Source organism: Mya arenaria, chromosome 1, assembly GCF_026914265.1.
Source record: "Mya arenaria isolate MELC-2E11 chromosome 1, ASM2691426v1".
Classification (NCBI taxonomy): domain Eukaryota; kingdom Metazoa; phylum Mollusca; class Bivalvia; order Myida; family Myidae; genus Mya; species Mya arenaria.
The window spans coordinates 7,546,954-7,571,740 of record NC_069122.1 but is presented as its reverse complement, the minus strand read 5'-3'; the positions used below and the strand labels follow the sequence as shown (position 1 = coordinate 7,571,740).

Genomic DNA, 24,787 nt, shown 5'->3' with positions numbered 1-24,787 from the left:
TGGATCCACTATTGTTCCTTTGGGTACACCGGAGTCTACTATGCCTTTCTGGGAGCATTCAGCCTCAACAACAACATGCATGTGTGTCTGCGTCAAGAAAAAAAATCAACCAGTTGACGATACTGTCGGGCCTTTGACAACAAGCTTGTTTATTTGCAGAGATTTTTTTCGTGCGGGACTGTATGAAACGCCTGAATAAAAACCAAGTATGATGACATATACATCTGCTAACCTTATTCCTTTCCATGTGGTTAAGAAGCTGTTTATAAATGATATGCTCAAGTGTCTTTCATGATATGGACGTGAGGGACACAGGCCAATATTTCAGCAAGGTGGACCGCTCTATTCTTTTAAAAAGGTGATATGTTCGCATTTGCCCAGTCGGTTGGTAGCGCGCGTTTGTTCAAATTGATAGAAAAAAGAGGGTTAAGACATATATGTAATATAAAATATAACCGTTACACTATCCCAAATAAGAATATATTATTTTGTAGTATTAAGAGGGGAGATAACTGCTGTGTTGAGTTAGGGAAATTATGTGTAGTCAATAGTAATAGTGGTATGTAACCATAACAATTTATTCACCAGCAAACTTTGCTAATTTTACAGTAGGATTATTTTAAACAAAAATCGCAAAGTAACAAAGTACCGGCGAAAATGGATGAATTACAAAAAGCCATCGATTTAAAAGGAAACAACAAAAATGCTGCAATTGACATGTTTCATAGCATTGGTATATTCCGTCTTACTGAGATTTAGTTCACTTGTTTAATCATAATCAATCACTGTTTGCACATTTATTTCTGCTGATTCATCTCCCAGTATTGGCATAACTGAAACATTTTGACTCGGTCTGACTGAAATTGTAAGGGATTTGGTCCCGTATGACTGACTGTTTTCATGTTCACAAGAAAAGGAAGATGTTATGTTCATCGAAGAAAACATCATTTTTTCTCAAAGATATTGTCAGTTTACTATTTGTTTCTATCCCGATGTCATTCATTTAAGTGTAGATGTCAGATTGCGTATCACACTTGTTAAACATCATTTCCAAATATTTTAAACACCAATGCTATCTTAAAGAACATGTTATGCACTTTTTTAATTACGAAATAAAGTGTGGCAAATCATAAGGCCTAAAAAACAACAACATTTGGTTCGGGTTACCCGACCCTACCTACGGAATAGGCGCCGACCCTAACGTTTTTATAGTCAGTTTGAAAAAAAAAATGAAAAACTAAAAAAAAAAAAAATAGTGTCGACGGCTCTTTTTCTTTGCACCACTGTAAAGTGATGGAGCTGGAGTTTAGAGGCCGTGAAAATGTGAAACCTAATTCTAAAAAATCACACATTACCAGGGCTCTCACTAGGCTGAAATTTTTGGGAGAAGTGACTTCTCCCTTCAGTCAATTTAGGGAGAAGTGGGGAGACTTTAGGGAGAAGTGATACTTTTCGTAACACCTGATACAAAAACTATGCCATACCACACACCTAAGTTTACAGTCACATTCAAATTAATTGCTATAACTATATAAAATGTTCACAAATAATGTATCATTTTTGGCTCAGCAAAAGTGTATTTGTCAATGTCACATAGTTTATCTCCAAATAGCATCTAAAATGAATCAAACACCAAGACAGCTAAGGATTTGAAACAATCAAAATGACCTTATAAATGAACTGTCAATATAGTAGGGGGACGAATCTTATTTTGGTACGTTCGGGATGGGTACGAATGTCACATTCAGCTATGCTGTTATATGCTTGTCTCTGGTTAAATGATTTTCAATATGCTGACATTTAAGAACCAAATGACATTTAAATCACTGTTCTTGATGAAATTTTAACCAATACATAATGGGAGGTTGAAAAATATAACTCGGAAAAATGTTCTGACAAAATGGCGATCTCGCCGATTTTAAAGTCATCAACAGGAGAAAAATACTGTAAGTAAACACTACATAAAGCAAAAAAAGAAGATATTTTTGTGTTTACAAATCATTTTTATCATTTCATTTTATCATGAACAGTTCACTTAAACCAATCAAATATTTGTTGATACGTCATGTTATTGATTTTCTTAGCGCCACCTTGCCGATGGCCCGAGATGGTTATGACCGTCTGCTTCAAAAGCAACAATGTTTAAAATGTCTGGCATTGTTTGTTCAATACATATATCAATTACTTTTTAACTTCTTTAATGCTTAACAAGATTTTTCATAATTATGTCGCCTTTTCAATCTGATTAAAACAAACTTATTTCATTTGATCAGGGACTTCTCAATGTACATTCTGATTGGTTGACCATCAATAGCTCCGCCTACTGGATGACACGGCCCAATTATCGGATTAGGAGATTACCTAATTTTATGAATGGCTATTTGTGGTGTGTTGACTAATGTGACAGTGGCCAAAGACTGCTGATTGACAGATTTACAATGTGCTATTTTTTCGGCGAAGTCAATGTCGCTTTGATGATACAAATGGGCGAAGTCTGGGAATTTTAGGCGACCACTTCGCCCAAGTCGCCCCCTCGCGAGAGCCCTGATTACTAAATCCTTCCTATCCAAAATTGGTTAATAATTGCCTTGTATGATCTGTATTTAACTTATCATTCATTCAAATTGTCATCTGGCTAAGATTGGAGGAGTTGATACAACCAAGATTGAAATGGCACAGATCATTGTACCATAATACTCTGATCACAAAACCATTCTAAGCCACATGGTCTTGAAATCTGAAAAATACAGTTCACCAATCTGGGCAGTGTCAACTTTTAAGCAGGGCACTATCATCTACATTGTACCAATCTGGTCTGTAGTGTCCGATAATTTAAGTTGAAGAGTCCAATCGGTGATGGGCCATGTTACCCCATTCAATATTTGTCCTCATGAGGTAGATATATTTATCCATAAAGCGACAAGTCTACTACGGTACTCTGCTTATTTACCCCTCAGAGCTCTCCTAATCTAATGCTTTCATTAGCAATAACAATGAATATGCATAATCAATTAAACTATTATTTCTCTGTTTTAGTGCGGCGTGATGTGGATATGAACAGTGAGGAAAGTGTGAAGGTCAAGGAGCAGTCAATTCTTGAGCTGGGTGCTCTCCTCTCACAGACAGGACAGCCCGATGGTAAACACTCACATCATTCAATACACAAATCAAATACAGCACAAGCCCACAAACCCAAATCAAATATGAGCTCAAAAAAAGTCTGGGTTTTGTTTTATGTTTATATATTCATGCTTGTTGTTTATAATCTCATGTTTATAAATATGAACTTACTGTGTTCAGGTTCAGAGTGTGTATTCGGCGTGATAAATTGTGTCATAAATGCTACGTCTGAATGAAGACTTTAAACTGAGATAACTTCACTATTTTTTCACCATTTTAAATGAAAAATAGCGCAGTCTAAGCCGCTTACGGAGCCCCATCTTTGGTCTTTCACCAGAGTTTGAGAGTTTAGTTTCTAAAAACTCTTCAACAAACCTTTTCACAAAACGGCCATCTGACAGATCACTGTCTAAACATTATTTTGGAAACAGGTTTGTTGAAGTGTTTGATGAAACTAGTCACTTATCAACGTCTGGAAATAATTCAGAGGCGGGCTCTAGAAGCGGCATAGACTGCCAGTTGTTTCATTTGAATTGGTGTAGTAAACGAAAAGTTATCTTTGTTTAAAGTCTTCATTTTAAGCAAAATGTTTCCTTCCGACATAGCATATACGACATAATATATCACGCGGTATACACACACTGAGGAATGTTAATGAATTTCTTAATTTCAATGACTAAATACATATTTACACAAGTTCTTATTATGGGAAGTATTCATAATTCCTTCATTGTAATAGTGTACATGTAGTGTAACTAAAATATATATGTGTTACATATTGTTTTAAAAACTTAAAATAACAACATGTTGGATTTCAGTTCTTTTTAAGCATGATTGTCAAATTTTATTTGAATTTTTCCTCCAAGACATCCTCAATCATTTGTGAGATCAATTTTGATTATTTGACCATCTTAACATATTCATTGGGTCATATCATTATATCAACTATAAGGTTAACTAATCAAATTTGATATCACATCGTAAAAGATCAGTTGTTGTTCTTTTACAGAGTTGGCTGGGCTGATCAAGTTTACACGTCCATTCTTGGGGCTTGTTAGCAAGGCAAAGGCAGCGAAACTTGTCCGTGCACTGGTGGATCTTTTCCTGGACATGGAGGCTAAAACTGGCAAAGAGGTTGGTTTAGTGAATTGTTGCAATGACTTTTTAATACTCTTGAACTAACACAAGACCTGACCGACTGTATTTTTAAGTCTGGACTGTAATTATTATTTAACCTTTTTATGTGCTTTGGACCACTTGTGCTATTGTTATTATTTATGTTCATGTGCTGTACTTTTTAAATATAAACCGTGTGGTACTATTGATTGTACAATGTCGTACTGTTAACTTGTTTTATTTTCCTGGCCTCATTAATATCAGAATGTGTATGTTATATATATGTAAACAGGTACAACAATATACATACTTTGAACACAAATAAATAATTTTGCAAAGGCAAACAAATCTGTACCTACCTAGCCAGTTTGTATTTACAGCATGACACAAGAACCACAAATATATTTTTATTTGTCCTAAAGTAACAGTGCAGACCAAAATATTATTACTGTTTCTGTATAAGCTTCAGAAATAACACCTGCCCAACATAATGTTATTCTTTCTATATTCATTTAGAATAGTATTCAGTATAAACTTGGATTTCTATGTTCTATTAATCGGGTAGTGACGCACAAAATCATAAAATGTTTTCAGACCATCTTTAGAAAGATTTATGAGCATGTCAAATATCCTTTTGTCTGGTTAGTTATGATTATCTTTTGACTTGACTATACTGTACGCGAGTGTTCAAGGATTTATGTATGGGTTGTTTTCAGGTTGACCTTTGTAAAGAATGTATTGAGTGGGCCAAAGATGAGAAAAGAACTTTCCTGCGACAGGCTTTAGAGGTAAGATTTCTGTCTTAAGAATAATGATCTTACACAAATACAGGCATGTAAACGGTGTTTCAAGCTACACATTTGATTGCTTCACAATTATTTACATTGAATTTTATAAATCAAATGAAATAAAAGGTGACTATTTGTATTATATGAAAATTCTTGTTGAGACTATATTGCGACTGAGTCTGTTCACAATAGGAAGTGATCATATGGCATGTGCATGGACAACACAGAAATCATGGAAATATTAACAACCACTCAAACTAAGAAAGCTAAATATAGTTAAATAAGCTTGATACATTTACATGTACATCATTAATACATGTACAATAATTGTATGATTATCAAATGTGAGATACATGTATCTTGTATTTCAGGCTAGACTGATTTCACTGTACTTCGAAACAAAGTCATACACAGATGCACTTCTCCTCAGTAAGTAACTATGTGTACAAATAATGTTCTTCTTTTTAAAGATCAAACAGATAAGAAATAAATTTACCAATACCATTCATTAAAACAAGGACATTTCTTCATATATACACCATTAACCTATCCCTATCCCCATATATAAGTCTTTTAAGGCTACAGTTATGTTTGTTGCCCATTATGCATGTAAATATTTTGAAGACTGTTTTATTACATAAAAAATAGCACCTATATCAAAATAATTTTAAATTACAATTATGAGTTTACATCTGTTCTTATATACATTCTACCATACTTGTATTATTTATAGAATTATATACTACTCAAAGTTTGCTAAGCACCAAAACTATACACATGCATACCTTATACTACATTTGAAATACAGTTTTGAAAAGTATTTATACTTTTAGATAGATGATTTATTTAATGATGTCGACAGTTTTTAAAGGATTTTTTTTGTTCTCCGTGACTTTTTAGAAGTTAAGTAGGGTGACCCTTGAAAATAAAAAAAATTGATTGAATGTGAAATTTTGTAAATTTGCTAAAAAAGGAATATTGTAAGCTGGTATAGGATTAATATCGGGTATGTGACCCGTTGCTGTTAATAACAGCTTCACATCGCCTCCTCATTCTCCCTATAAGGTTCCTGATGGTTCTTTGTGGAATATTGTTCCATTCTTGGACCAACATAACACCAAGCTCCTGGAGACTTCTTGGTTGGACCTGACGTGCTGAAAGTCTAACCTGTAGCTCATTCCACATGTGTTCGATGGGATTGAGGTCAGGGGATCGTGCTGGCCAGTCCATACGTGTTATACCCTCTATGTACAGATACCTCTGTACAATATGGGCAGTATGGGGGCGGGCATTATCGTCCATTAAAATGAACTGATCACCCACTGCACCAGCATACAATCTCACCTGGGTATCCAGGATCTCATCTCGATACCGCTGGGCAGTCAGTGTACCTTGGTTAAGGACCACGAGATCCGTGCGTCCATCCCAGCTGATCCCGCCCCAGACCATAATGGAGCCGCCGCCATAGCGATCATGTTCAGCAATGTTTGCCGCATGGAATCTCTCGCCTGGTCTCCGCCACACCCTTGCACGCCGATCGGTGTAATCAAGGCAATACCTGGACTCATCTGTGAAGAGTACATGTCGCCAATCCATTCGACGCCAACCAACATGATCCAAGGCCCAATCATATCGTGTCTGGCAGTGGTTCCGAGAAAGCGGAATGCATATACACGCTCTTCGTGACCTAAGACCACGTTCGTGCAACCTAGATCGAATGGTTTGAGTAGAAACTCTGACCCCTGATGCATTCTGGAGGTCGGCGCGAAGCTGTGTCGCTGTCGCGAAACGACTTCTGCGAGCCTGAATAACCACAAAACGGTCTTCAGCTGCAGTTGTTGCCCTTCCTCTGCCACCAGCATGTCTCCTAAGTGGTGTACCATTCTGAAGAAACCTCGCCCAGGCCCTGGTGACAATTGTATGGTGCACACCAAGGGCCTCCCCTACCTGGCGATGGGTAGCCCCTTGTTCCACCATCCCAACTGCCCGCCACATTTCTCCATTTGACAAATGTCTTCTAACATTTCCGTTTTCCATAATTAACTCATACAACTTCAGATTTTTTAAGTTGAAGTGAAGATTAAATACCCTACACATTTCGAGTACATGTTTTCAATGCACCTAAAAAACGTGAAAACCGAGGGGTACATCATTTCCATGCCATGCACGAATGATTTACCCGTTATTGACGCTTATGTGTACACTGGTAATCATGTCAATACATCACCAAACCGTATCCAATAAGCATATCGCAAATATATTAAATGCATACTTCATAGTGGTGTGGGCATTTTTTGGTGCTTAGCAAATTTTGAGTAGTATACATTTTTCAACTGAAAGCCATGATTGACCATGTATTATTCTGTATAATACTCATGTTTTGTCATTTTTCAATGATTTGAAGCAGTTTTGAAATTTGTTTTGTGGGACATATCAGCAATATAGGAATTAATTAGCAGGAAGAATGGTAAAGAAATGAGTACTGTAATGACAAATTAATTTTGAATGGCATAAGCTATAAAAAAAGTAACAGGTAGATCTAATTGGTAATTGAAATAGCTAACCTTTTCTAACATGTTTTCAGAATAAGGCAGCAATATTTCCATTCTTCAAATATATCTTGTTTGTAAATCAGCTGATTTTGTTGTTAATTTCATTATGCGAGCACAGCTAGGGTCGATTAAGCCTAGGAGGAGTTTCAAAAGAATCTGTGCTTATATGACCCTAGCTATTTTTCTAAAATGATTAACATTTCCCAGCAGAAAAATAAAACGAAACTCTATCACTCATATTTTTTCACTTTTCCAGCCTCCTCCCTGTTAAGAGAATTAAAGAAACTTGACGATAAAGCCTTGCTAGTAGAAGTCCAGTTACTTGAATCAAAGATCTACCATGCATTGTCCAACCTTCCCAAGGCCAGAGCAGCCTTGACCTCTGGTCGAACCACAGCGAACGGGATCTACTGTCCACCTAAATTACAAGCTGCACTGGATCAACAGTCAGGTGAGTTAATAGGGCTTTTTTCTATTGTAGAGTATGACACTTTGAGTTGAGATTTTTCATGCATTGTCCTTCCAAGGTCTTGACAGCGCTAACCTAAGTAAGTGAATAAAGCAGTATAATGTATTTGCCAATTTAATCCTATTGACTGTTACTTGTTCCTTCAAACTCAGTTCACTTTTCATCACTAAACTTGAGACAGATGTCTCCATTTGTATTCATATCATTTGAAATCATGATGTAATGACTAATGATCAAGGCTGCTTACAAAAATGGCTGAGGAGGAGCTTAAAACAGTAAAGCTATAGCAGGATTTTTTTTTTTCATGTATAACTTTGTAGTAAATACATATTGTTTATTCTTGTTTATTACTTTGTATGTAGTGAAAAATGTTCATGTCATTATGTAATACAATGTTAATCACTGAATGAACTGAGATGTCTGGTTAAGGCAGTGATAAGTGCCCTCGATTGTTACCCAGGCGTCCCAGGTTTTGATTTTTGACCATGGCGCACATGTTTGGTTTGTGGTCACCAAATCTGACAAGTTGGTTTTCTCTGGGTACTCCAGTTCCCCCACAACTTAGACGACGCTCCCCCACAAGTGCTTGATAGAGCTACTAAGCATAAGTAAGTTAACATAACTGTTCTTCACAATCATAGTAAAATAAATAAAGTTTAAACCAACACTGCAATATTCCAGGTATCCTGCATGCTGCGGAGGAGCGGGATTTTAAAACAGCTTACTCCTACTTCTATGAAGGGTTTGAAGGCTACGACTCCATAGACAGCCCAAAGGCAATTACAGCACTAAAATACATGCTGCTTATGAAGATTATGTTGAATACGTAAGTGGTCATGTGATGTCGAGATAATAGAAACATTTAATATTCCTATGATTTATATTTTGAACATATTAGTTATCAAGTAATGGAAATTGCATTTAAGCTCTGTAATAGTTAAATAATACATGTTGTTTGTTGTATTGAAAAAACAACAACTCCAAACTAAGGGAGAATAATGATTGTTTAAAAAAGAAATGTTCACATGGGGAGACCTCCATCAGAAGCTCCTTCTATATGAAATAAAAATATGCATTGAAGGTAAGTAAATGCATGAAATCAGTGGTTCATACATAGTCAGCAACCACAGAACTTAATTCTGTTATACTTCATAATTACCGAGGGACAATTGACTGACAAAATCTTGTTTTAATGAATATGCATTAAGCAGGGAAGACAACTCTTAAATTATTTTCAATAGTTTCAGTAACCTTTATGGAGTTGTGGTCTTGGCTGCAGTCTAAAATAAGTCTGAAAAGGTGGACCCGGTTAAACTCAGCAAACTTTTCTATGGGAAAGCATATGGTACCTTGTGGAACACTGCCTCAGTAATTATTCATGATAAGGATATTTTTATTAGCGAAATCAGCAAAGGACACAATAAAGCCTAGCGTAGTAATGTGACGGAGGTAATCGACTATGTGGTTCATCTTGGTACATGTAGTCACAATTCTAACTCTTTTTCTTCATAAAATTAACTATTTAAGGGAAAAGGCCATGGTATATGAACATTGATAAGACAAAATATGTTGAATTGTTGAATTTCAGAGCTGATGAGGTCCAAGCTATTGTGAGTGGAAAACTTTCCCTCAAGTACCAAGGCCCTGCCATTGAAGCAATGAAGTCCATAGCCACAGCCAGCCACAAACGATCTCTTGCAGATTTCCAAAAGGTAGGGGAAACCGTATCATATTGTCAGTGAAAAGCTTAGTCTTCAAATATTTCCTGTTTTTACATCGGCTAATTTTGACGTTTATTTAATATATGAGTCAAGCTACAAATGTATGGTCAATCAAGCTTAGGAGCTCCCCCATCACACTTTCACGTTCACCGATTTTAAACTTCTGGTTACTGGTAGTAGTTGTTACTAAAACACGGAACATGTCATTAACAGTAAAAGTAATTTCACTTTCGTTACACTGATTAATCCTTTTAAACCCTAAACCCCCTAAAATGCTGTGCTTGTGTAAGTTTTGCCCACCAGGTACATGTATCTGTTGGCCATATTTATATCATGCAATCGATTACTATATATTAGGGATGGCAACGAGTAGTAAAATTAATACTCGAGTACTCGCACAATCGTTCGATCGAGTACTCGGGTACTCGATTACTCGGAAAAATTGATTATGTGTTCGCAAAGACAAGATTGTGTATACATGTATCGTTTATGACGTATATTGTGCGTTGGTCGTATTATTGGTCATTTTCACCTTTAAAGTAATCTTTCATTACGTATTTTAACATAAAATGATATAAAAAGAAAACAAATGTTGTTTCAGGCTTTTAATTTGTCTTATTCGTTTCATTTTATACAAGTTTGCACTGCAGAAATGAACAACAATCAGAATTACAATGAACGTAAATTAATAGCATACATAAAAATAGTGAACGAAATTCAATACGCAGTTCAGTTGTTCAGGTGTTTACTCTACAATTTTATTTTTAAATGATAGTTTTTCGTACTGTGTTATTGTTGTTTACCTCATTAATATTCATAATTCTTGATTTAAAATATCAACCAATCAATTGTGATAATCATTGCAAAAATAGTTAAAATACGCCCATTAACAAATCAATTCTCGATTACCTTTCGCTCGTTAGCGTCCATTGTTTGGTGAAAGGTCTCTAATTGGTATACAATAGAATTGTGTAGGTGAAAGTACCGCTATCAAAACTTCGCTTATTGACATCAGTGCTAATTTGAAATAGGTGTCCTTTGTTGACAGTTTGAACTATCACAACAACTTTCAACTAATTGATTGAGGTCAGTTGTGTACACAAGCGGGGATTAGAGGGACCTTAAATTGTCCTCTTGGCAACTAACCAAATCTGATATTTTGTCTGTAAATCGTGTATTAGGTGATTTTTATAGATTTTTTAAAAAAAAAATTCCGAGTACTCGAGTAATGATTTGGTACTCGAGTACTCGGATGTTCGATCGAGTACTCGGGTACTCGTTGCCATCCCTACTATATATAGTAACATGTGTGTTATACATGTATTATAAATGCTTATTATTTATGTTTCAGACCCTGGTTACATACAGAGCCCAGCTGGAGGATGATCCTATTGTCTCCGCCCACCTGAAGACCCTGTATGACAATCTCCTGGAACAGAACCTGTGTAGAATTATAGAGCCCTTCAGTAAAGTTCAGGTAATATTTGTTTATACTAGCACGGACCTATAAACCATGGATTGGCAACTCTCATCTGTGTTAATGCGATTAGCTTAAACTCACGCGTGCAGCGTGATTTCATTCCGAGATCTTATCGTGTTGTCGTTTTCGAGACGTCCGACATCGGCTGAATATATACATGTAGGAAAACATGAATTAAAACTAAATTTAAATTTAATCAGGAACATATTAGGTCCTGATTCATACTTCGATAATTAGAGAAAATGCAATAACGACAAACTACAAACATATTACTTGCGACATGTCGATTGGTGTTAAAAATAATTATCAGCAGAGCTGGCGGAAATAACCGAAGATTGCCATTAATCACCGATCGGAGATTCAGTGGAATTTTCCGATATTTGCCAAGCGCGCTCTAAGGATTGTGGGTAAATTATTATTTCTTATCGTTTCACCGATATTGGGCAGTTGCCAATCCATGGTTTATAGGTCTGTGATACTAGTAAGGCCTAAAAAAATGTTTCAGGTAACTCGCCCCTACCAAATCAAAGCTGCCGACTTCAGTATTTTTTTTCCAAAAATATAAAAAAAAAGAATTTCCACCATAGACACTTTTTTTAAACGAAACTTGAATTTTTTGACAGAATAAAGCTCCATAACAACAGCAATGTAAGAGTGGAATTTTGCAAGAATTAGTGCTATTTGCAAGTTAATGATCTTGACATGAAGTATATTTGAATAAATAAATAAATAAAATCCATACATTACCCTAACCGAAACCGAATACCTGGAGAGGAACGGTACTGTTTAACTTGCAATACTAACGATATTGAAGATGAATTTCATTTTATATGCATATGTCCATGTTATTCCGATGTTAGGAAGAAATATCTAAAACGTTGTTACTATATGCACCCTTCTGTATACAAATTTCTACGATTATTGAAATCAAATGATAGAAATGAATAAATTAAACTAGCTTTGTATATTAAATATGCTCTTGTTATTCGAAATAATTTGTTGAATGTTAAAAGATAAATATTAAGTTCAGCCTCCATTTTTTGTTACACATAGTAAATGATAGTATGTTGCTTTGTTACACATAGTATGTTGTGTTATATAAAACAAAAACGTATTTACCATTACATGTTGTATATACACGTTGACATGTTTTATGAAAATATATATGTCTATGTAGATGATGTATTTTGTACATTGTACAAGTCTAAATGAAATGTCTGTCTGTCTGTCCTTACCAAACTTTGTCTGTCCTTACCAAACTTTGTCTGTCCTTACCAAACTTTGTCTGTCCTTACCAAACTTTTTTTTAGGCCTAATAGATTACATGTTTATTGATTAAAGCAGATTATTTAGAAACATCGTCTATGCCCTCTAGAAAACTGTTTGACCATTTTCAGAACCATTATATCAAAGTAAAGATAAGATGCCAACATGACAGACATTTTATATATACAATTTTTTTCTTTCAGGTCCAGCATATTGCGAACCTAATCAAGTTACCAGTGGTAAGTATCAGTTTTTCCCATGCAGTATTTACTATAAATCCTGATAAATTATCAGTCACTCTATAAATAGCATTGAAATATGACATTTGCAATTTTAGATGTTTGTTTGAAAGGACTCATTTAGGTTATTGTCGGGTCAGACATCGAAAAAAAATAACCTGATGGAAACTGTTAACAAAATCCAGAGTGGTTTTTTTCAGCCCCTTTTGGCGCTGAAATAAGGGATCATTCCCCCTCAAAAAGTTAATATTTATATATATTTTTATAAATGCCCTACACAGGTAAAAAAACAACTTTTTTTTTAGGATTAGTGACCTTAACATTTAGCAATGTAGCAATATAGCGCCATCATGAAATTTGAATTATGTTAGTATTTTCCTGCTTTTTGCCAAAATGGTGCTTTTTCCCCCTAACAAAGAGCCACGTCACCCTTTCCAAAAAAAAATAAGTAAAATAATCCTGCCTTTCAACATTGACTTTAGTAATTTACAAATTTAACTTATTTGCACTATATCTATAAAAGTTTTCATACTTAAATTTTTCATTTGATTTTGATTTATACTTGGCAAAACATGTACCAACATTTTTATTTGAGGATGTCATTAAAATTTACATGATCAAAGCATATTTGTGATGGAGTATGCGAAGTTGATTCACTGACACTGTACCATTCAATGATAGCTCTAGTTTTAATGATTGTGAAAGCAATAAAAAACAATCAAGCAGTATTTCAGTAAAGATAATCTATATTGTTAACAAAATTAAGCTCAATAAATTGTATTTGTTTCTATTGTTAGCTTACTAATGAAAACCTGACTCCTGTTTTGCAAGATTTGTCATAAAAGAAGCCTTCATAATAAAATGGTTACATGATAAACTTAATTTTCATCAGGTACAGGTTGAGAAGAAGCTATCTCAGATGATCTTAGACAAGAAGTTCCATGGTAAGTGAAATTTCGACCTTAACATGTTGTGCCAGTGTGTGTTTGTTCGTGTTCTTATGTTATTCTAATAACGCTGAAAGATAACACAAAAACAAGATGACCAACACGTTTAACAGCTTGTATGTTATAATATTGAGGAAACTCATTTTCCAGTGTGTGTATACCAAGTGATAAATACGTCATATATGCTGCATCGGAAGGCAACATTTTGCTTAAAATGAAGACTTTAATCAAAGATAACCTTCCTTTTTTTACACCATTTTAAATGAAACAAAGGGCATTCTATGCCGGTTAAAAAGCCCCACTTTCGCTTTATTACCGGAGTTTGATAAGGTGATTAGTTTCATCAAACACTTCGACAAACCTGTTTCCCAAATCATGTTTTGACTCTGCTCCATCAGACAGCCGTATTGTGGAAAGGTTTGCAAAGTGTTTTAAGAAACTAAACTCTCAATTAAACTCTGGTGAAAGACCGAATGTGGGGCTCCGTAAGTGGCGTAGACTGCGCTATGTTTCATTTAAAATGGTGAAGTTATCTTTGTTTAAAGTCTTCACTCGAAGCAAAATGTTGCCTTTCAACGTAGCATTTATGACGAAAATTATCACTTGGTATACACACACTGTTTTCCTGGGGCCTCTTTAAATAAAGATATTTGTTGTAAATTAAAATGAACTTAGTGTAATACTTTTGTATTTTTGTGAACTAACTTTAAGCCATTTGTAAAGATGAATATTAAGTTGATAAAAACAAAACAAAAACAGCTTGTTGCCATAAGTAAGCTGATATTGAAGTTAGGACTAAAGTCCATTAATAAAACACAGCTTTTATCTACTCGCTAAATATCATGTATCAAGAAAAGGTCAGATTGAAAAATAAATTAGTTTTTATTTCTGGAATATTCACAGTCATTTAATAATGTAATCATTTTTAGCACTCCGTGACATTCTTCAATGTGTATTGTCATGCAATCACGACATTGTTTTTTCTATCATATTTCGTTATTTGATATAAAGAATATTATTCTGTATTTTTCATGTTTTATATGAAAGCTGTAAACAACTTGGTTTGGTGTTAGGATTGATTATTATCATCATATTTTTTTGTGATTTGTCGCTGACAATTTGCAATTATCTCTTATATCTCTTAAATTGTTAGAAATAGAAGAGAAAATAGAGGATTTTATTATATACCCATTATAAATCCACACGCAATACATGTATCACCAAATATGGTAGTCCGTAATTCTTTTCAATGCAATACAGCTGTTTTCATTTTGCTGTTATCACATAATAAGAAGTATTATTGTGAGATATTAAAATGACAATCTTAAAATAGAGTAGTGTGTCCTTAAATTACATTTATTATCATCTGTCTTTTAAGTGATTTATACCAGTAATGTATTTATGAAAAGGTTTATTTGTACTGCATTTTGTTCTGGAATGTCATGTTCGACTATTGTAGATTTTGGAAAGACTCTTCACTAAACTAGCAGCTGGAGAAATTCAAATATGATATAATCAACTAAAGTCAAATACAACCTCACGGTTTAAAATTTAGTTCTAATAACTCTATTGTATATATATTTCATCTTTTCAAAGATGCCCTCTTACTCCCAAAAATATATGTACCACAATTAATACAATTGTTTTAATCTACCGAAAAGGATGAATAAATATTGAATACAATGGTTCTTATGAAGGATACCATGTTTATTTTGACAGAAAATTGCTGAAAATTTTGACTGTAAATCTTTTAGGACCCATCAGTTATTTAATATTTGTGTGTTTTCAGCTATAAAATACATTGTTTAAATGCATTATTTAGTAAATAGTTAAAGGTTTATGAAAATTGATTATTGATGAAACAATTCACCGTTATTCAGAATGACAGAATCTGGAGCATGCAACAAAGCATGGTTATTCAGAATTACAGAATCTGGAGCATGCATCAAAGCACCGTTATTCAGAATGACAGAATCTGGAGCATGCAACAAAGCATGGTTATTCAGAATCACAGAATCTGGAGCATGCATCAAAGCACCATTATTCAGAATCACAGAATCTGGAGCATACAACAAAGCACCATTATTCATAATCACATATCTGGAGCATGCATCAAAGCACCGTTATTCAGAATCACAGAATCTGGAGCATACAACAAAGCACCATTATTCAGAATCACAGAATCTAGAGCATGCAACAAAGCACCGTTATTCAGAATGACAGAATCTGGGGCATGCATCAAAGCACCTTTATTCAGAATCACAGAATCTGGAGCATACAACAAAGCACCATTATTCAGAATCACAGAATCTGGAGCATGCAACAAAGCATGGTTATTCAGAATCACATAATCTGGAGCATGCATCAAAGCACCGTTATTCAGAATCACAGAATCTGGAGCATGCATCAAAGCACCGTTATTCAGAATCACAGAATCTAGAGCATGCAACAAAGCACCGTTATTCAAAATGACAGAATCTGGAGCATACAACAAAGCACCATTATTCAGAATCACAGAATCTGGAGCATACAACAAAGCACCGTTATTCAAAATGACAGAATCTGGAGCATACAACAAAGCACCGTTATTCAGAATCACAGAATCTGGAGCATACAACAAAGCACCGTTATTCAGAATGACAGAATCTGGAGCATGCAACAAAGCACCATTATTCAGAATAACAGAATCTGGAGCATGCGTCAAAGCACCTTTATTCAAGATCATAGAATCTCCTCCCATATGGGCAAGAATCTGCTCCATTTGTAAGGGAAGTTGCTTTGAGACTGAAATAAACATTGCTTTATATTTCTTGTTACAGGTATTTTGGACCAGGGTTCAGGTGTTTTGGTTGTATTCGACGAGGCAGAGGCTGATCGCACGTACGAAAATGCTCTCGATACCATCCATGATATGGGCAAAGTCGTAGACGCCCTCTACAACAAGGCAAAGAAACTGTCCTAATCCATATAGCGATAAAAGTGGGAAAAGTGTTGTTTTGGTAAAGCTAATATTCAAGCACAGTTAGTTAAAAAAAATTAAGGATATATCCTTTTTGATAAACCAACTTTACGAATTTTCTTTACTATTTCTGTCTTCAACAAGGCAAAAGAATGTCATAGTCCACAAAATGACAATAGTGGGAATATTGCTTTTTTCTTTGTTCAATTCTCCATGTTGTTTAAAGAGTTCTTTGATATTTGACAATTACATTTAAAGGACTTTTTACTATTCAGCTTCTATATGTACGTACCACAGTGCAAAATATCAAAAATCCAGAAAGTGAAAACATTTACCATGAAGGCACTGTTCTTAAATAAATAACCATTGATGTCAAATTCTTAATTCTTTGCCTCGTTGCACAGGCATATGAGCAAAGTTACTGCAGTTGTAACATCATTCATCATTGAATTGTAGATGACAGTTATACAAATAATTATTTTCATTATTCTCATTTATATAAGCAAAATGTGCTCATATTGTGCTACATGTATTTAAATTGATAGAATTTTTGAAATAAACATTAAAAAGTTCACTTGGTCTATTTTTTTCATTTTATTCAAGATAATTTAATACAACAAAATTAGTTTCTATTGATCCTTAACAAACTACATAATATCAATACGAATCCTGTATTACCTAATATTTATAACGAGTAACAATTTGTAGCTGACGTATAACAACATTCGTGACAGATAATCACAATCAACATCTCAGATTATCATACATTTAACATGGAATAGAAAACAACGTCCAACAATATTTTCGATACAAGTGAACATGTGTATGTGTATAAGGCTATACTTAAAAAATCTTTGTTTGCAGTGAACCGACCGACTCATTGACACACGGTGACGAAAAAGGCAAAATGTAAATTGTAGAATATTTAATCTTTAAATAATATTTATGCAGCACCATTTCTTTTTTAAAGCCAGACTAAAACCCTAAATATTGTTTTCTTGCTTAATTTCAAGTCACTCAGTCCCCAATTAATAGATTATATGGCATTTCCTTGTACCACATTTTAAAGTGTAAGTAGTTAAAATGATTTTTTTAAACTTCATATGAAGTAAATTTCCACCCAAATTCCATGATGTAAACAAAAACAAAATCTGTCCACTGGATAAACTAAAGTAAAATTTGATTGGCATCTTTTCTTCTCGCTATAAAAAATTAAGTTTGGCCACTGTAAACAAACAATTTTTAAAGAATAGCCTAAGCAAGGATTAATGATGGCATTGGACCATGATAAGGAACAGACTCAAGTCAAGTCGAGACTTGGACTCAGAAAAGCGAGACTTGGACTCAGAAAAGCGAGACTTGGACTCAGAAAAGCGCTGTTATTATATTACAAAGAATCCACATTATTTTCATTTCAATTTTGTTTTTACAAAAATAAATGCGAATAACTGAACAAATTCGAATAGTAATCAAATTCAACAAATTTCAACATCAAAACTAAAATAGAAAACAGTTACAATGAACTGAAGATTTGCAGTTTTGCCACTTGAACTGTTCGTTATCATGGACTCTGGTATAGAGCTATCACTTTAACTATCTATGAAAACTTTTTGATACATATACCCTGAAAAAGTTTCACGAAATATAATGCAATGAAGCTTCCGGACCTAAACAAACATCCACGAAATAGCTCATATCGGGTAAAAAAATCATTTACACCGTATCGTCAACATAAAAATCATACAAGGGAGACAATCAATATAATTGTTTCATATATCTGCCTTTGTTACGTCCCTTTCATGCTTCTCAACACATACCCATGTTCAGTAAATGGTCACTGGTTTCGTTAAAATCAGAAATAAGCACGTATTCCTTCAAAGCCTTTGGCATGTTTACAACTTCTATTTTTGTCAACAAGTTGTGGCCTATCCGTCGCCGGATTACCTTCCGACAAAGTTGCTGCAAAGATGGCGCTGTTTGCATTTTCCGACGGAGCCAATGAAGGACCTCGTCTTGTTCACTCCCGACGCGCGTCGGGACATACCCGGCGTAAAAATGAACGCGCGCCGAAAAGTCAACATACCCGTATGTAGCTAGCAGACGACAAATATCAAAGTGGCCCTTTTCGGCTGCTAGCTGAAATAGTGACTTGTAAACCCCGGTACAGAAGTATTTAATTGGCTGCTCCAAGTCACAATTGTGAATTACCATGAGTTTTATCACATCCAGTTTGTTGCTAATAACCGCCTCGTAAGCGGCTGTTTCCCCCTGATGGTTGTAAATATCGTGACGCGTGCCAGCCGCGAGGAGTAGCTCCACAACCGCGGTGTAGTTCCGCTTTATGGCTATATGCAGGGCTGTGTCCCCGGTTTTAAACTCACGACGGTTCAGATCGCACTTGGCGCGAATGAGACGGGCAACAGCCTCTTTGTGGTTGTAGCACACCGCCTCCATTAGTGGGGTCCGGCCCCAGTAGTTCTGAACGTCAACTTGGCTATGTGACGCTATGAGAATGTCAATGATATCAGCACACCCGTTCCGAGCCGCATAGTGAAGCGCCATGTCGCTGTTCCGGTCTGTGATATTAATGTTACAGTTTCCTCTCAAAAGCCGGAGCACAGCGTCAGTTTTGTTGTTGCGTACCGCTTTCATGAGTGGCGTCTTCGACGTAATGTCCTGAATGTCAACGTTTACCCCGCGTCGTATAAGGACGTCCAGGAACTGACAGTAGCCATCGTCGGCAGCGTAGTGGCAGGGAGAGTTACCGAATGTATCCTTAATATCTAGTTTGGCCCCAGCGGCGATCAACAACAACATACAAGCCATCTTGTGTCGCAACACCGCGAAATGCAGCGCCGTTCGACGTAACGTCGATGTTGTTTTATTCACGTCACATTTCGACTCGATCAAGTACTGTAGCATGTACGTGTACCCCCTGTATGCCGCCAAGTGTATCGGGCACAGGTCTGCATGGTTCTTCTTACGAACCTCAACAAACTTGGCGTTTAAATCATTCTTATACTGCGCTACGATTCTCTTAAGCGTTGTCAGTTCGTTGTTAAGAACCGCGTCATAGAACTCGTAGCCCGCCATTTGGACCCTCAAAATCATTTAGCTAGCACCCCGAAGTTTCCATTCGCGACCTTGTCATCGTCACAGACAGCCACACATCACACTACGGCCACTTTCCACGAACCAACATCACAATATCTCACAAAAACATGGCGGATAGCAATGGACTTTTCTTCAAATCAATACCAGAATTCCCTGCCTTGTGACGCAAATCTTGCCATTTTGATATAAATTACATACATTAAATCATCACCGCGTAGCGAGGCTGGTTTTATCGATCAATATGTTATTTCTGGTAAACTATTTTCTTGGGAAACAAGGGAGGCTACCCACTTACAGACAAATAAACATTTTTACGTTTGTTACCACTCTTAGTCATAACGTATCTCTCTCTCGTGCGCTCTGTGACAAAGTTTGCATTCTTTAAAGTTCACGAAAACACTTATTCGTTTCTCGTTTCCGTTTTGTTAATGTTTTTAAGGCGATTGGTTCGTTATATTATCAAGTACATGTCGAATGCCAAGATGCGTCAGATGGTTGAGGTTGGAATCAGGGGCGGTTCCATGATTTGACGTTATAGGGGGCGTTATCTTTATTTGCGCCCCTCTCTCAGAACCGAACTTTATTTGGTTGATAGTGTTGGCAGTGGGTTTGGGGGTACACATGCAAGAAATAGTTTAACAATTTCTAGACCGAAATGGTGCATTTTGGGCAAATGTTACTGCTTAATTTATTGAAATAAAAAGTAAAGTTGGACGATTTTTTTCGTGGGGGGTGGGGGAGCGACTGAGCTCACTCCACCCATTCTTTATCATTCAGATTTTACTTCATGTCATCAAACTATAACGTAAACACAGGCTGAATACGCTCTATTTTGTACCTATTGTACAGCCATGGGTTTGTTTGGTCACACTTATCTTATTTTACTTCAGTTTTTTCAAGCAAGTCATCTGCATTCGTCATTGTAAGGATTATTTGCGAGCATGTATCCCCAGCGTAGATGTATGGATAAACACGTGAGAAAACCGAGACACATGTTAGGTGTTCTATGGACGTACTTATTAGACCTCCTATTAACAGAACGATCCTATTGTCCACTAAGTGAACTTCCCACGTTTGCCGTCACCATCACCACAACCTGGAAGCCGGGTAAACCTTAATCCCCTACTAATTTTGGCGGATATGGTCAAAATCCCTTCGCTTTACAATTATGAGATTCAGTTTTTCGATTAATATTAACTATACACTCGAGCCCCGTTGGTTCGAACTCGCTTGGCTCGAATTCCTCTTTGGCTCGAACTGGATGTAAAGGCCTGATTTCTATATACTGTGGGTAAGCATTTCCGCTCGGCTCGAATGACCCGATGTTGGAGGTGTTTCCGCCGGTCCCTGAAAGTTAGAGCCAACGGGGTTCGACTGTATATAGATATTGTTTAAATTGTTTAACAATAAAAAAATATCACAATAGAAATGTGTTTAAGGCTATTCTATTTATAGAAAAAAGATGAAATAATTTGGATATTGCCGAACTATGCAAAAATTGTTGAGGATGATTTTGTCCTCAAAATACGCAATCCACCAACTTAAGTATCTCTTAGTACATGTACAGTTTTTTGTATTCGCTCAACTAGTATTTTGCGGAAAACTTAATCAAAACTTAATCACCCCCCCCCCCCACACACACACACCCAATCTTCCCTCAATCCCTGTCCCTGTGTCACTGCGTACAAAACAAATTAATTAACTGTCAAGTGTGAGAAGGCAATTCACAGGAAGTCTACGTGCATGGTTTTCTTTCATATTAGCTCGTCGAGAAAAAATGCGCTGTTAAAGCCTTCGCATCGTTTTTGTCATTGATTTTTTGATTACGTAAAATCAGATTAATAATATCAGCGTGTCCGAGGGTCGGATTTTTCTATCCGGAAAGGATACACATGATAGATATTTTTTCTAGCATACCTTAATTATTTTGTGTGTGAAGAAACTGCATAAAAAAGCTCATTTTTGTACATTTCAACAAAAAGCGCGTGCGATAGTGTTTACTGACGTCATGACGCGCAGTAATTTTTATTCACTGCATACGTTAATAAGTTCCTTCGCTATCACGTCTTTTAAGGGTTTTTTTTTTTTTTTTTTAAGGAATATTTTGTAATTTTAATGTTAATGGAACTCATCTATTAAAATCTCATAACTATGGTTACATTAAGTGTTTAATAAAAGAAATTGAAAGTATTACGTCACAGCGCGTGACTCATCTGGTAAGGGGGGACCAGATGAAGTTTTCCAGCACGGCTGAAATCACCGGAAATGCCTATCCGGTGTGCTAGAATTAACATTATTGTAAGTTATACGTTCCTTTAAATACCGAAAAGGGTCCAGGACTATTAAGCGTAACGAACAATGACGTCATCGGAAATATTTATTGTTTAGTGCAGTATTTAGGAATTAGATAGTGTCAGTTCTTTAGTTAAACAAATAACAATCATACACCGGGTTTATTTATATTAAAGAAAAGTAAACGTGCAGTCGAGCTTCGCTGGCTCGAACTCACTTGGCTCGAATTCCTATATACTGAAGGTAAGTATTTCTATATACTGAAAGGTAAACATTTCCGCTTGGCTCGAATATTTCGAGGCTCGAGGTATTTTAGCCGGTTCCTTATTGTTCGAGCCAACGGGGTTCGACTGTATATTAAAATGATTTACATGACCATATATATTGTATTTGATGGCTCCATATACTTAAATCTTTTTCGGTTTCAAGCTACTGTTATCTAACTAAAGAAATGGCAAGAAATATACATCACCTTGTGTCAGCATTCTCCAGTTGGCCTGACCTTTGATGTTTCGTCTAAATGATTTAGAAGGGTGGATTATATTGTAATAGGTCACGTGATGTAGATTATAACGTGTTTTCAGCAGACAGGGAACTCAAATATGATGTCATGTCTGTGTCTGTGACCTTATAAACCTGCGGGGAACTTATTTATGACGTCACAAGTTGCAAATCTGCAATTCTTAACGATTGCTTGGTCTGCATGCAATAAGTGCTATTACGTATTTATGTAACATGGTCAGTTACTCTGGCTAAAGTATGTGTCCAGTGATATCCCTTAATCGACTGTGAAAAACGGACGCTTTAACATTTCCGGTTATGTGTTTTTTCCTTCCTTAAAAAGCCCCTTAAACGTGTAGTGTTATGTGGTTTCCATTGGAAAACATAACCAAATAGCCCCAAACCCTAATGGACACAGCCCCTAAGACCGCTATGTTGGTCCAGATGAGCGTTGGCATCCGCTTGTGGCGCTCTTGTTTAACAAAACCATGATGGTGCCAATACATCACGTTGGTAATTTTGTGATCTCAGATCAAATAATGCCATTCTTGGCAGAGCTTGTTCAAGAAAGATGAGACTGCCTTTTTCTAGTTTTCAACTAAGCACCCACACGACATATCATATATTGTAATATTGTTTTTCTATAAAATGCAATAGACCTGTTTTGTAATGCGATTCTCTTTTGTACTGACTGTTACATGATAACGTCATCAGTTTGTAAACAATAGAAGCACCCATAATGGAACTAGACAGAATTCACATGTTTTATATATATAATACCAAGACTGATAATTACTGTTATTAAACATACACGCCTGTCACGAAATCCTTATTTCTGTGAAATATATATAATAAAGATGCGAAATAATGACGTCATCGCAAACAGTCATCAGTAACATGTTTTCGATCTAGTATATCAAAAGTCTTGTCTGGTTGATAAAATATTTGTTATCAAAGAAAAAAGGGATACCATCTTCAGCTGACATGAAAATGGCGCCACGTAGATAGAAAAAAAGCCTTCGTGTTATTTCTGAGAAGTAAATCAAAGTTTTTTTTGATTGAAACTCATCATAAATCTTACACTGTTCCAAGTGCCATAGACGTCTCATTTTATTCAAACAATAACGACTAAATCATCAATTTCATTAGATTGTCCATTCTTTCCTATAACTTATCCCGTACCAGAAGCGACATTATAGATTAGTCCATATCCAGAGGAATTACGTTCAAAATCTCGCAGTGATAGAAAGAACCAGGGATGGTGTTCATTCACTCTAATGGCCAGTAATTAAAAACAGATTATCCGATTAGCTACATCGTTCTTAGATCCAATTAAGACCAATATTGAATACCAGCACAGGCCAATTAAAGGGACACAATGTAGGTTGTTGCAAAAAAGAATCTCAGTTGACTTTAATGATAAAAAACAAAAAGCATATGATTTGTGTACGCATAAAAATCTAAGCGATATTTTGGCGCTTTTTAACCAGGGAATTTGTAACCACGTAGCTATTAATTGAAAAGAAAATTCAATAATATAAAGGCTGATATCTGTTTATCTGTAAACAAATCATGTTTTTGTTGTTTGTTTGTGTTTTTGTTTTTTTTTATGGGTGGGGGGGGGGGTGGAGGTGGGGGAAATCCTTTTTTTTTTGGCGGGGGGGGGGTGTATAATTCAAGTAAAATGAGTTCAACATAATAATATAATAAAATGAACTAATTAAAAAACAACAAGAGGTTTTCCATCAACCTATAGTGTGCTCCTTTAATTATACACCAAACGACGCCAGTGTTGCACAGAATTGCCCCTATGTCGTCATTGAAGCCGAGAAACCAGTAGTGGCAGTAATCAGATATTCACACAAGAGCTGTCACTTTCTCTTCTCTTGATCATGGCCATGATCATTGATCCAACTTGCCGGTGATTCATGAAGGAAACCGCAGCAGCCATTCCAAGTAAGGCCGCATCAAATTGGTTCCGTGCTAAGCGCCGGGATCCAATTTTAAATCCTTCGCACCAGGCAGGAAAATAATAAAGGCTGAGAAAAGCGTTTTATTCGTAATTCAATATCTATAATAGATACACAGCAGACGTTCAGAAAAAGTTATACTGCAATGTATAGAGAATATTTTTTTTGTTTCAGTGTAAGATTGTTATACATTTCACCGAGTGAGCACCAATAGTTATATTTTATCCAACGTAACATAATTTCGACGTTGAAA

At 35.8% G+C, this 24,787-nt stretch overlaps 2 protein-coding genes across 2 annotated transcripts; one reads left to right on the top strand and one right to left on the bottom strand.

The window, feature by feature from the left end:
• Positions 1-593: 593 nt before the first annotated feature.
• Positions 594-17,231, top strand: LOC128232320 (26S proteasome non-ATPase regulatory subunit 11-like). Its single transcript, XM_052945813.1, has 12 exons — positions 594-733; positions 3,037-3,138; positions 4,130-4,254; positions 4,953-5,024; positions 5,396-5,453; positions 7,833-8,027; positions 8,727-8,871; positions 9,634-9,757; positions 11,118-11,243; positions 12,716-12,751; positions 13,644-13,695; positions 16,518-17,231. The coding sequence occupies exons 1-12, from the start codon at positions 658-660 to the stop codon at positions 16,658-16,660; spliced, it is 1,254 nt and encodes a 417-aa protein (XP_052801773.1). The 5' UTR covers positions 594-657; the 3' UTR covers positions 16,661-17,231.
• Positions 17,232-17,236: 5 nt separating this feature from the next.
• On the bottom strand, positions 17,237-19,918 carry LOC128232312 (ankyrin repeat, PH and SEC7 domain containing protein secG-like). Its single transcript, XM_052945802.1, has one exon. The coding sequence runs from the start codon at positions 19,766-19,768 to the stop codon at positions 18,464-18,466; it is 1,305 nt and encodes a 434-aa protein (XP_052801762.1). The 5' UTR covers positions 19,769-19,918; the 3' UTR covers positions 17,237-18,463.
• Between the last annotated feature and the right edge of the window lie 4,869 nt (positions 19,919-24,787).